Here is a 14,161-nt window from a genome sequence, read left to right on the forward strand (position 1 = left end):
TTTGTGTGCATTCAGCCACAGGAACGCTGCCTCCTTCGGCATTGGTAAGAGTTATATCAGGATGATTCGAAGGGTTGATCGTATGCCAGAACTTCCAAGGGTTATTCTTTAACATTGATGGTAAATCGAGGGTGAAGAAATGGTGACGAGCAGATTTAAGCGCCGTCTGATAATCATTATCACACTTTTTGCATCGTTGCCAGGAATCAGAGTGCCTGTTTTTGTCTGTCTGTAAAGACGCTTTTTCTTATTGTTCAGGCAATGCGGGGGGCTATTAAGCCAGGGCACGGTGTTAGTCTGTGGTATACTGATAACAGGTATAAATCTCAATAAGTGCAGCAAGTTTGTTGCTGAAAAGGTTCCAGTTGTCCTCAGCGTTAATTTCATCAAAGTTTGCTCGGTTGTAGCACCTGATTTGTTTCTTGAGTTATTTTTTATGGAGCATGAAATTAATCTTTCCAGTGAATATGGAATTCGAAAGGCCTTCTAAGAGCGTAATATTAGAACAAAGATAAGGATTATTGGTTAAGGCAAGATCCAGAACATTTGCAGAAGTGGCGGAACAAGGTGTGGATTCAGAGATTAGTTGCTGCAATGAGAAGTCCAGGCAAGACTGGAGGAAAGCCCGAGCTTCCGGATCATTATTTGGAGCAAATAGTGAGGACCAGTTATTTGTCAGAAAGTTAACATCACCTAGCAACAAGAAGCTTGACTTTGGAAACCGAACAGCAAGTTCGCTTAATATTCTATAAAATTCACTTAAGAATAAAGTGCTCTTGTCAGGAGGCTGGTAAACTACACCAATAATGATAACAGAAGGGCCACATTGCAAGCAAACCCACACTGACTCCAGGCATGACGCGATGTCAATAAGCAAAGCGGTGATCTCTTAACTGCTAGAAGTACATCACCACCCCTATGGCCCACGCGGTCACAACGAAATATGTTAAACTCAGAATCACAGGTGAAAAGGACATTGTCAGGAATCGCCATTTAACCAAGTCCCGGTAAGCGCTATGATCGACGAACAGTACAAATCAATTAGTGAAGAAAGAGCCACGTTTTTAGAAAGAACACTTCTTATGTTGGTGTAGAGGAATTTTGTACCCAAAACAGCAGCGCTGTGCAAGTGACCGCAAGGGTGATTTGTCTGCCAATTTCTGAGGACTGGAACGTCTGAATCACTCTTGAGACACCCGCAATGCACAATTGGCTTCGTTATCCCAGAAATAAAACATACTATTGATATACAGTATCAAAAACTAAACACACTTTGTCACCTTCTGATTTTACTGATTTTGCATACGTGAGTAGTTGGCGGCGTTTGTTGCGAACAATTTGAGAGTAATCGCGTGAAACACTGAAGTTCATATTCTTGAGCTTGTAGCCCCTACTCATGACAGATTGAACTTCTTTTTCGTTGACCAACTTAGCAATAATAGGCCGTTTTTTGTCGCCTGAAAAACGGCCTATGCGGTGAGCTCGGGATAATGAAGATACAGTAATACCAAGTTTATCAGAACAAAATTCGTTAACAAGACGTTCAGAGTCTTCCCAAGTTTCAGCCTTATCCTTGTAAGGAATGCCATAGAAAAGACTGTTGGACCGGCGCGATCGGTTTTCCAGATCATCAATTTTTACATGAATGTTAGACACATCGTGAGTGCAGCTCATGGAAGCCTCCGATAAATGTGTTGACTGATTCCTAAGTTCAAGTTCTTCCACACGTTTAACTAAATGAAGACTTAAATTTATTTAGCAGGTCTGAACTTGACTGGTTTTTGAGCTCAAGTTCATGTACACGTTTAGTTACAGACTGCATATCTTTTTGCAAGTCGATATGAATGGTGAGGATCTTATTAACACTTTCAAGGATGTTCGCGTGGCTAGCCTCGAGCCTTTGAACAGCGTCATAAACAAACTCAAGCTTTTCCTCCTGAGCCTTTGTCATAGGACCCGGGTTCATTGCAATGTCCCCTCCCCGAACCAAAAAGCGCCATATATACATTGCCACAGAGCGGAAACGGTTCAGGACTTGGGGGGGGGCCACGACACTGCTAAAAGACAGACATCATCATCTCGGTAACAGGAATAGTAATAATTAACCTGAAACAGCATGAACGGCGAGTGGCCTGGCATTTCGCCAGCAGTGCCGTGGCCCAACTGGACGGTGAAAACTGTACCCCTTATGTAGGTGTCCTGATCAGCTGATATCGTTGCGTGTTGCCAGGTCATAAGGTTGGACGCCTCCAAAAACGGCTGCGGTGTGCACAGGTAATCTGTACAATGGTTGCAGGGGTCAAGAATCCAGTCAGCGGCGGCAGCTTGTGGATCCGGTAGGCATCTCGATGAAACGGGTGGCTGATAGTAGAATCCGGTCAGTAGCAGCGCCTGAAACAGCATGAACGGTGAGTGGCATGGCATTTCGTCAGCAGTGCAGAGCATCATTTGATGCTCTGCAAAAAAAAGGATGCTTTTTGGGCTGGTCAATGCAGCACATAAATGAGTTCACATTTAAATGGTACACATAAGAAAACTTATGTGGATTAATCCACTTACTGGTACGATAGATAAAACAGGAAATATGAATGCACTGATGGTAGCACAAAAAATATATAAGAGCATATGTGGAAGAAGGAAATACATCTGCATTGGATGCAATGGAAGAAGCATGGACAGAAAACCGCATAAAAAATGAAAGTTCAGCTGTATCGTTGACTGGTACAGACAAAAACCTCCAAGAATAAATAAAAAACATCATTTGATGCTCTGCAAAAAAATATGCTTTCTGGGCTCAAACATAAAGGCAGTGCACATTTAAATGGTACATAAAAGAAAACAGATTTGCATTACTGGCGCAATAAATAAAACAGGAAATGTTGATGCACTCATGTTACAGCAGACAAAAAGCACATAAAAATAACATACAAGCCACAGGTCAGCTGCATATACTGGCAGTACAACAAAACAAACATCTGAACATTTATACAAGCTGATACCTGGCAAAAAAATTTTGAAAAAAAAACACGCTCACTCTTGTGCCTCTGTTGGTTTGGTGAGAAGTCCACAGGGCAAGGACCACTGCATCACCGATGTCCTTTGCGACTGCACAGTAGATATAAAGAAATCATAAAAATAGAATCAAGAAATAGGTAGGCTACTGACAAAACTTATTTCCTAAAGTAGCAACATCATCAGACTGCCAGCAGCACCACTGCTGTGCTATCAAGATCTTTTCTGCATGACCAACAAGTTAAACATGCAGTGCAGTACTATGAGTCTAAAAATTAATATGCAAAAAACCAAAGTAATGTTCAACAGTCTAGCAAGAGAACAAAAGTTTGCAATTAGTAGTGAGATGCTGGAAGTTGTAAGGGAATGAGTACTTATGGCAGGTAGTGACTGCAGATATGAATAATTAGAGGGAAATAACTTGAAGGGTAAGAATGGGGTGAAGTACATTTGGCAGGTTCTCTGAGACAATGAATGGCAGTGTATCAGTATCCTTCAAACGAAAAGAGCATAACAACTGTATCTTACCAGTTCTCATCTATGGGCAGTGGTGGTCCAACTGCGCCATTTGTGCCATTTTACTACAATTCTACTTGCCTGCACCTCGCTGCGCTCAACGAAGTACAACTTGCGCCAAGTGCACCAAAGTGCCACCTTTGTGCTAACATAACCATAACACAACCGTAGAAAGCTTATAGCTTCTATTTGTTCTTGGTCTGGCAACCAGCCCCAGGCACGCGGATCGGCTTGTTTGTCAGGCTATGGCTTGTTGCTTGTCTATCATTTTCCCGCACATTCGTCCAGCATTGAGCAACGGGAAATCGCCTTCCGACACACGGCCACACGGTTCGAAGAATGAGCAAACGTAAGTATGGTCTTTTCATTACGTGCTTCGTTGTTATCGCAAAGTTCAAACGAGCCGGTGATTACGACATAGTCTGCGGCATATATAGCGTGAAGGAGTAGTATTATAAAACAATGTCTTCAGCGATACTTTCATGGGATTAGCACCGGGCAGGTCGGCATCTACGAGCGAAAACATTTCCGGTCTTGTTCGCTCGTAGCCGCTGATCGCTCGACAGCGCCGATATCGTTGTTAGACCTTTTCCAGTTCACTTCAAAGCTAAAGCTCACGGCGCTTCGAAATTAGTCACCAACGCTCACTAGTTGCAATATTTTTTTATCATCGCTCATCGCATTACTTGTATACAAAGAAGAAAATACGCTTATATCGGCGGCGGCTGCGATGCGAGCACAGGCTGGTTCGCCTGCCGTCTGTAGCCGTGTACGCAGCTGAGCTCGAGAAGTATCGGAGCTCTCGTTTGTGTTTAGCATTTGACAGTGGATATCGTTTTTCATAAAATGTACAATTTAGGCATCACTTTATCTAACAAGTTATTTCGCTTGAAAAAAGCTGCAGCCGATGTTTGCGTTCCCGGCGGCGGAGGCACGCAAATTCACGGTAGTCGAGTTACTCTATAGGCTCACTTATACAGTAACTGTATGGTAGTCGATTGGCCCGCCGTTTGTGCGGTGCGCCGGCTGAACTTTGGACACCTCGCGCGGCAGACGTCTACGGCACTGGAGACTGGTTCTCTGTTACGGCATTTGCCACTAGTGTGTACGTTAGTTTCAGACTACAGTACGACGTCAGCTCTTGTAGATCGCGTACTACTGGAAGGGTTGATAGTCTTACGACGGCATGTTGCTTTTGCTGCGCAAGAATTAATATGACGTTCAAGAGTAAATGTTCAAGTGTAAGGAAAGAGTATTCATATAATTTACTTTTTAGCTTGGTGTACTGGGAAAGAATGTCACCAGCGTGATTATTGGGAAAGATTTTTTGTTATTACAGCTGATGGTGCCCCAATTCTCATTTCAAGAAAATAAGTTGACTGGTGTATTTTCTTGTTTTTTCTAGGGCGAAGTACCAAGTTCAAGGAGCCTGTGCTCAATGAAATTGACACCAATAATGACCCCATTCATCTTTGGTGCAAAAATGGAGTTGAAGACACACAAGCACTCTGTGTTGTCTGCAAGTGCACTATTGATTGCTCACAACATGGTATTGCTGCATTAAAATGCCATGCAACAATGAAGAAGCACATCCATGCCACTGCAAAGAACAGAGACAAAAATGGAAACCTCCAGCCTCCTAACATTTCACTGAGAGCATCTAGCACCTCTCTACAAGATCAAGTTTGCAAGGCTGAAGCAATTTTTGCCATGTCTATCGCAACCAAGTGCATCCCATTTTTATGAGGCAACACCACAACAGAAATCTACCACACGATGTTCCCAGACAGCAGTGTTGCCAAGGGTTTCAAATGTGGCAGGTCGAAGCTGCCATGCATTATGTCTGATGGACTAGGCCCATATTTCAAGTCAAAAGTGGTGGATGGACTGTCATCCGGGTGTTTTCTATTCTATCATGGTGGATGAAACTCCAAAACCTGAGCAGCAAGTGCCGCAACTTGATGTGCTTGTAAGGTTCTTCTCTGAAGCAGAACAGCATGTTGTCATGGAACATGTCATATAATCTTGGACGGGCCACCGCTGAGATCATTGTTGGCTGCGTGGAAGATGCACTTGTTCAGCTGCCACAATAGGGCATCATTTGTTTCTTTAGTGACGGTCCCAACGTCATGAAGAGTGTCAGAAGAAAGCTAGAACAGCATCTGACATCAAGCATTGCCGATGTCGGTCACTGCAGCTTACACAAAGTCCACAATGCTTTTGCAAAGGGCTTAGATGCTTTTGGATCTGATGTAGAAGAAGTGGTAAGAAATGTTTGCTATTACTTCAAATCTACTGTCCGTTCAGAGCTATTCAGAGAAAGCCAGGAAGTCCTAAGTATTCCGTCGCATGTGTTTTTGCGACATGTGTCGAACAGGTGGGTCACTTTACAAGAATCACTGTGCCGTATTCAGGAGCAGTTTGATGCCATTAAGGACTACTTTGAAAAAGCAAACAAGACAGGCCAGCGGTCTGCCACCCAAAGTCTTCATAAGAAACTGGCTGCGGCATTCTCACAGAAACCACTCTATGCTAAGATACTTTTCCTGGAGAACTGTGCTGAGCTATTCACTGGCTTCCAGAAGCTGTTTCAGAAACGAACCACTTTTGCACATCCTTCATGCGGAATTGTTATTAGTTCAGCAAGTTCTTGGCCGCTTCTTACGCAGTGATGCCTACCAGGGCAAGACTGTTGGATCTGAAGAGCCTTAAACTGCAAGACTCCACACTGTGGAAGACAAAGCCAGAGTTGGGTATAGATACAGAGGACGCAATGTGGACCTGGGACATCCCTGAAAGAAAGCGTTTGTGGCTTGGGGCCCACGCTTTTTACATAGCATGCTCACGAGACTTGCTGCAAAAGCTATCTCTTGAAAACAAACTGCTGCGACATGCAAGCATTCTTGGCTTGCACTTCACAGATGCAGACTCGGAAGTCCGCTCACTGCGATACCTTGCTTCACAACTGCCACAAGTGCTACAGCTGAATGAAGTGTCTTCATTAATTGAGGAATGGTACATGCTTAAATGCGGTCCAGAGAACAGCAGTGAAGTTGCAGTGCCTGAAAGGATTAACAGCTCATGGGCTAAAGTATTTCAATGGAAATCAGCTGCTGATGAGCAAGAGTACCCACTGCTTGCAAAACTCGTGAAAGCCCTCCTGTCTCCCGCATGGTAATGCAGATTGCGAGAGAGGGTTCAGTATAAATAAGCATCTGCTTGAGGGCCGTGCCTCTTTGTCTCCTAATAGCCTGAATGGACTACGGCAGGTTAAGACATATTTGCAAAGGTACAACGGGGATGCCACCAAAGTACCCCTGTCACCTAAGCTGGTCCGATGTGTAAAGAAGGCAAGGACATGTTATGCAGATAGGCTTGAAAAGGAAAGTGAAGATTCTGAGGTGACGAAGCCTGCAACCACACAGACCCAGCCCAATGCCATTACTGTGGAACAACTGAAAAGTGGCTTAAATGAAAAGGTTGCATCATGCCGTGCATTACTTAAATGTGCAGAAGAGACAATCTCTACTGGCTTGGCTCACAAGAGCATGGAGCAGGTTCAAAGTGGGCAACAGTTGTTAGCTGAAGAGAATGCGAGCCTGGCTACTGCACTTCTCGAGTTTGACGAGCTGAAAAAAAAGTAGCAAAAGCCACTGACAGAAAGAGCTTTTCATGTTTTCATTGTGGAATATGTGGGGGGGGGTTAAATGGAAAAAAATCATTATTCATGTTTTAAAGCTTATTTTGCAATGTAAACAAAACATGCTCATATGGTGCATGTAGGCATGTCTAAATAGCGAAATTATTTATAATTTTAATACAGCTGTGTATGTCATGTCATTCTCTTATTGCCGACAGCACAAAATTGTGTTTTGGCATTTCTAGTCACTTTTGTACTACATTTTATTGCATAAAACTGTTCTCTAGTACTAGTGTAAAAATGCTATTTAAAAAGGCAAATAAAGTCTGTTTGCAACATACCATGGTTTCCTGCTGGGGGCACAGGGGCTAAATGGCTGCGCTGTGTCTTTCTTGCTTGTGTCTATTTGTTCTAAAGAAATACTGAACAATTGTGCAGTAGTAATAAGCTGCACCAAATGTCATGCATTTGCTTTTCTCCTGCTCCAACTGATCCAAAATGCAAAATTTTGTGCTACAGAACTGCTACAAAATGCTGATGTGGCTACTCCTAAATTGCTACAAAACAGCCTTTTTCCTGCTCTAAAAATTGCTCCAAATCTGAGATTGGCTGGACCACCACTGTATGGAGCAGAAACATGGAGGTTAACGAAAAGGACCCAGCCTAAGTTAAGGACAGCGCAGCGAGCGATGGAAAAAAAAATGATAGGTGCAACCTTAAGAGACAGGATGAGGGTAGAGTGAGTCGGGGATCAAACATGGGTTCAAGACATCCTAGTCGAAATCAAGAGGAAGAAATGGGCTTGGGCAGGGAATGTAAATCGAAGGCAAGGTAACTGATAGTCCTTAAGTGTAACGGAGTGGATTCCAAGAGAAAGCAAGTGGAGCAGGGGCTGGCAGAAAGTTAGGTAAGTGGATGAGATAAAGAAGTTTTTGGGGTTTTGGATGGGCACGGCTGGCACAGGACAGGGTTAAATGAAGATACATGGGAGAAGCCTTCGTCCTGTAGTGGGCATAGTCAGGCTGATGATTACGCATACAGCTTGGTTACACTGACATCTGCTCTTTTCAGAGCATTGCAGAACTTTGAGGTCATTGCAATTAAGGCATAATGTGTGAAATTTCAGTGAATATAAATATTACTATACCTTGTGTGTTGTGCGCTTGCATTTTTCAACCAAACCATGATGGAAATTTTGATCTCATCATCTGCAGCACTTGTAGTCCTGGTGTTGGCTTTCACTGCATCTGTACAGAAAGTAACACGGCTAATGTTGGCACTACTATTCAAACATATATACTCGGGGTTAAATTACATCATGTCCATCTAAAACATTTCAGCCAGAACTGCAGAACATGCTGAAAAACATAATGTACCTCTGATTGTGCTGCATAGCTTAAGGCTATTAAAGCTCGCCTTGGCTTTTTGTCCACAGTAACTAAATGTTGCAGCCAACGAATCTGAAAGCAAGTAGCGCAGCTGTGACCTCACAGCATGGCCAACTATTGCACCACCTAGACCTGTTAGCCGTTTCACCTGAAAACAAACTCTATTAGTATAACTGCCTTAATAGTCCTAGATGCAACTATTTACCAATGCATGCCGCAGGTTTTTGTTATTTTTGATCCTTTGATCGAAGTCTTCCAAGTCTTCATAATGTACCATTGGAAACGTCACTGGAAATTCACAATCAAGGATGTTGCTCTGTTGTTCAAGCATCTTCAAAACCTCAGTGTTTTGCTCTTTGATGTATGCCAACTCCCTTAAAATAACCTTTCTGTCATCTGCAGAAGCAGGACATACTAATGGCCAAGCCGCCTTCACACAAACTGCCTGCTTACACAGAAACATAAGTCTGGCCTTTGAAGAAAACCGACGAGTTTGGTGCAAACTATCTGCAATAAATGCAGGCACAATGCACACTCAGTATGTTGGGAAGTCAGGTCTTTACCTATTGCTAACTGTACTTTACAAACAAAATTTACACCTACCAACCACTTATTGCCCATTTCCTTGAAACACACTTTGGTGGCACAGGTTTTTGTTTACGAATTATAAATGCGGCACCTTTCATTCACCAATAAGGCTTCATTCAAACTCCTGGTAAGAAAAGTGAGGATTATTAGTGCATGTGAAAGGAACACTCGTGGAAACAGTGATTGCAGGAAAGCAACAATAAATTGTGAGCAAATTTTAGCCTGCCTAAGTGCCCTGTCAAGAGCAGTAGCACCTCCATGAAGAAAATAGAGTGAGGTCAATTGCCTTCTGCACATCGCACACCACATTACTATGGCATTAAGTACATTGGCTAACCACTTGCAATACTCTGCACTCAAGGCCCTGCATTTCCTCCAGAACGGATGACAATAAGACCTTCAAATGAAAATCCTACTAGCATGCTGGCATTTGGATGTTCAGCATTACACCATGTATGGAACTGAGTTGCTACACTGTATAGTTTGTGTAAACTAGGAAGAATTCATAGGCATATCTTGCCTTGCTCATGCTGACATAAGCAGATTCAAAGTGGACATCATAGGTGGCTTAACTGCCTCCAGCTGTGTAAGTGGTGTGGGCCTTTCCCTGAAAATTAGATTAAACAAGAATACGGTCTGCAAGCCACCATGCTGATTTAAGAAGCAGGTATGAAAATCTTGCAAGTGAATAAAAAGGATGTCAAAATATGGAAGTGAAACTTTACACTGTGTGCAAGAGCTGCTGCTGCTGCAGTTGCTGGCTCATGAACCTGCATTTTGAGGACAAGAAGGGTCACAGAATGCAGATATGGAATGAAATTATCGAAACAGAACTCACTCTACATATTTGTGCCACATGGGCCCAGCATGAAGAATGGCTCTGGCAACTGACTTGCATTCCTGTTCATATGAGTAGACAACATTAAATAAACTAGGCTGGTACAATATGCATTGTCATCTTACATATATGGCTCTGGCCTTGTAGAAGTGTTTGTAAATGCAGCTTGACTCGACCTGCGTAAAAGCTTCTGAATTTTAACTAAGCCATATAAAAGATAAAAATACATACCTGTTTTGCATCCAATGGCTGGGGAACATTGTTAAACAATATTAACCTAAAATTTTAAAACCAAACAAAATATAGCTCACCTTAACAGATTCACTGCATCATGGATAACCAGCAGCTCAAGTCATTTATCTGTGCTTATTGTGAAGTCTAAGAAGGAGAACCTCAGTATAACATCTGTTTCATGCATTCTTCGTGGAAACGAGTAATCACGACCAGAGATGGGCATCCTCACGAGGGCGAGCCCTCATGAGGCCGTCCTCACCCTCACCTCACGAGGATTTCACTGTGTGAGGTGAGGGAAGATGGGTGCATGAAAATTCATGAGGACGAGGGTGAGGGGGAAAAGACATGGTGAGGTGAGGACGAGTGCGGGAAGACATGGTGAGATGAGGGCGTGGGAGGAAAGATGTGATGAGGTGAGGGTGAGGAAGGGCAGATACACTCTCTGCAAGCGGGGGTGGCAGCCCGCACCATACTTGGAGCTAATATTTTTTTTCTCTGCAACCCGTTATGAATGCCCGTTTTAAAACGCTATTTCTTAGGGTGACGGTTCCTGGAGAAGACAAGTTTCTGCAGTCCGGAGGTACACGAGGCGAACACGAAAGGCGGGAAGCCACACGCCTTCGTCGCCGTGATGTGCTACACCACTCTGAATGCTATGCCAAAAAACCGCTCTTCTAACTCAAAAAGCTTTTTTAGAAACTGTGTAAAAACTTAGGTGAGACACCCTTCATAGCGCGCTAAGGAGGCACTGGCCGGGCCGTGCGGGTGGCTGCCGGTCCAACGGGAACCGTGCTGCTGCAGTCAACAATTTCATTATCAGTCCTGAGTCTATCATATGTAGAAATTATTCCTAGGAAGGCTGTTTAATTCTCAAGTTGTAAGCCTTGTTTCCCGGAACGAAGTCCGATATCAGGTGAGCGAGGTTTCAAAGAACTGGCTTCAGCGCAAAAAATACTTCTACAAAATTCCTCTGTCAAATCAAAGCCTGTTGACGGCGTGGGTGTGGAATTTTTCATTCACACTGTAGAACTCCTTTTTCTCTAGAATTGCGGTATATGAAAGCGGCGTCGCAATGTGGTGGGCAAAGCCAACCACTGTAGGCTTACCATGGAAATAAAGCAGCAGCTTAACAACCTTGGTCTCAATCATTGCTCGCTTCGCCTTTCATTGTACAATGCGCTAAAAAACAAAAAGTTGTACTGCTCTCCAAATAACAGGACCATCTCTTTGTTTATTTCTGTCCCTCACGAGAGGTGTGACCACATGATCACGCTCTTGATTTTATGAACCAATTTTCTTGCAGGCATGGTAGGGAATAGACACTGAGCGTTTGGGTAAAGCGTAGACGTGGAAGCAAAACAGTCACGGCCAGTTTAGCCTGGGGTTAACCACGAATTATCGCGTGCTAGCACCATTATCCATATTCCTAGCACCATTACCCATTATCCATATCCTAGCACCATTACACATATTCAAATTGCTCACACAACAAAGACGGCACGAAGGATGAAGAAAAAGACGAACGGGATACATATACTGATGGACATAGTTCAGTTTTCAGTTGGAGGGGTGTGCGAATATTCGGAAATCTCGAATACGGAATCGAATATCCTCGTATTTGATTATTCGAATGAATCAAACAGTGTATGTTCAAAATTATTCGAAACTAATCAGGGGAACTCTTTGGCGGACCGAAAACTTCTTAAGAAGCAGCGATGGCGTAGAGGTAGAGCGTCCGCCTCGCGTGCAAGAGGACCGGGGTTCAAATCCTGGTGCCGCGCAATTCTCCACCGGGTTAAAAAAAAAACCCCGCGTGTCGATAGAATTGCATAACCAGGCCTGGGGTGCAACCTGATCTCGGTGACCGGAACTGACAACGCACTCCCTCACCAGAACAGGACTTGGCCACCCTGCTGGTGTAGTACTAGGCCACAACCTGCTATGAACAAACCAATTAACCCTTGGCCCTCAGTCCCCAGCGGGTGCAGAGCAATTGACCGCGGCGGCGGCCAGACCTGTGACGCAGCGGAGGGTGCTGAGAATCTCTGGCTCTGGACAGGCCGCCGTTGGAATCAACCTGGCAACGTTTAACGCTAGAACTTTATCTAGTGAGGCCAGCCTAGCAGTGCTGGTCAAGGAACTAGTGGGAATTAAATGGGATGTGATAGGGCTTAGCGAAGTTAGGAGGGCAGGTGAGGCGTATACAGTACTAAAGGACGGACACATACTGTGCCATTGTGGATTAGCGGATAGATGAGAACTAGGTGTAGGATTCCTTATTAATCAGGATATAGCTGGCAATGTAGAGGAGCTCTATAGTATTAACGAGAGGGTAGCAGCTATAGTAATTCGGCTGAATAGGAGGTACAAGCTGAAAGTGGTGCATGCCTACGTGCCTACATCCAGCCATGATGACCAGTCTGTTGAAAGTTTCTATGAGGACGTAGAATCGGCAATGAATAAAGTAAAATCGCAGTACACTGTACTGATGGGTGACTTCAATGCGAAGGTGGGCAGGAGCAGTCTGACGATCACGCGGTAGGCGACTATGGGATAGGTTCTAGAAATAGCAGGGGAGAGGAGTTAGTCGAATTTGCAGATAGAAATAATTTACGGATCATGAATACCTTCTTCCGCAAACGAGAGAACAGGAAGTGGACCTGGAAGAGCCCCAATGGTGAGACTAAAAATGAAATCGACTTAATACTATGCGCTAAACCTGGCATCGTTCAGGATGTGGCCGTCCTCGGAAAGGTGCGTTGTAGCGACCACAGTATGGTAAGGTCTAGAATTAGCTTAGACTTGAAGAGGGAACAGAAGAAGCTAGCAAAGAAGAAGACCATTAACGAGTTAGCCGTAAGAGGGAAAGCACAGGAGTTTAGGATAGCGCTGCAAAACAGATATTCGGCTTTAACTGAGGAAGATGATCTTGATGTTCATTCAATGCACGGTAATCTGACATCAATAATTACGGAGTGCGCAGTAGAAGTAGGCGGTAGGACAGTTCGAAAAGATACCGGGAAGCTATCTCAGGTGACGAAAGATCTGATTAAGAAGCGCCAAAACATGAGGGCATCTAACCCTACCAATAGAATAGAACTAATGGAGCTATCAAAGTTAATAAATAAGCGCAAGGTAGCCGACATAAGGAAGTTTAATATGGAGAGAATCGAGCATGCTATAAAGAACGGAGGTAGCCTAAAAACAGTGAAGAGGAAACTAGGCATAGGTAAAAACCAGATGTATGCAGGGCAAAGTCATTAGCAATATGGTTAAGATAGTGAACGTAGCCGAAGAGTTCTACACAGACCTGTACAGTAGCCAATGTAATCAGAGCGTTAATGAGAAAGACAGCAGTGCACAGCAATGCGTCATCCCGCCAGTAACGAAAGATGAAGTAAAGAAAGCCTTAGAAGTAATGAAAAGGGGAAAAGCAGCTAGGGAGGATCAGGTAACAGCAGATCTGTTAAAGGATGGAGGGGACATCGTGCTAGAAAAACTAGCCACCCTGTATACGCAATGCCTTATGACCTCGACTGTACCAGAAGCTTGGAAGAATGCAAACATTATCTTAATTCATAAGAAGGGAGACGCCAATGACTTGAAAAATTACAGGCCGATCAGCTTACTATCCGTTGCTTACAAAGTATTTACTAAGGTAATCGCTAATAGAGTCAGGGCAACGTTAGACTTTAATCAACCAAATGATCAGGCAGGCTTTCGTAAAGGATATTCTATAATAGATCATATTCACAATATCAATCAGGTGATAGAGAAGCGCCAAAGCACGAGGGCGTCTAACCCTACCGACAGAATAGAACTGACAGTTATCGAAGTTAATAAATAAGCGCAAGGCAGCCGACATTAGGAAGTTTAATATGGAGAGAATCGAACATGCTCTAAAGAACGGAGGTAACCTAAAAGCGGCTAAATGTTCAACAGTCC

General features: G+C 43.8%; 1 protein-coding gene and 1 pseudogene across 2 annotated transcripts; one reads left to right on the forward strand and one right to left on the reverse strand.

The window, feature by feature from the left end:
- Nucleotides 1-1,734: 1,734 nt before the first annotated feature.
- LOC144110604 (uncharacterized) lies at nucleotides 1,735-10,045 on the reverse strand. Its single transcript, XM_077643625.1, has 5 exons — nucleotides 9,983-10,045; nucleotides 9,870-9,914; nucleotides 8,316-8,415; nucleotides 3,035-3,105; nucleotides 1,735-2,391 (listed from the first exon to the last, which is right to left on the reverse strand). Exons 3-5 carry the CDS (start codon nucleotides 8,335-8,337, stop codon nucleotides 2,029-2,031), a joined length of 456 nt encoding a protein of 151 aa, XP_077499751.1. The 5' UTR covers nucleotides 8,338-8,415; nucleotides 9,870-9,914; nucleotides 9,983-10,045; the 3' UTR covers nucleotides 1,735-2,028.
- Nucleotides 3,813-7,508, forward strand: LOC144130888 (uncharacterized; annotated as a pseudogene). The gene is made up of 2 exons (XR_013314320.1): nucleotides 3,813-3,877; nucleotides 4,934-7,508. The product of XR_013314320.1 is annotated as an uncharacterized LOC144130888 (transcript).
- Nucleotides 10,046-14,161: the final 4,116 nt, after the last annotated feature.

Source organism: Amblyomma americanum, chromosome 1 (genome assembly GCF_052857255.1).
Source record: "Amblyomma americanum isolate KBUSLIRL-KWMA chromosome 1, ASM5285725v1, whole genome shotgun sequence".
NCBI lineage: Eukaryota > Metazoa > Arthropoda > Arachnida > Ixodida > Ixodidae > Amblyomma > Amblyomma americanum.

Excerpts from the sequence above, each read along its gene's own strand:
- LOC144110604 (XM_077643625.1), bottom strand. The coding sequence starts at position 8,337 with ATGCAAGCGCACAACACACAAG. Across the intron at positions 3,106-8,315 it reads GCAAGCGCACAACACACAAG|TCGCAAAGGACATCGGTGAT; the intron begins GTATAGTAATAT and ends TCTACTGTGCAG. Across the intron at positions 2,392-3,034 it reads AAACCAACAGAGGCACAAGA|GCGCTGCTACTGACCGGATT; the intron begins GTGAGCGTGTTT and ends ATGCTGTTTCAG.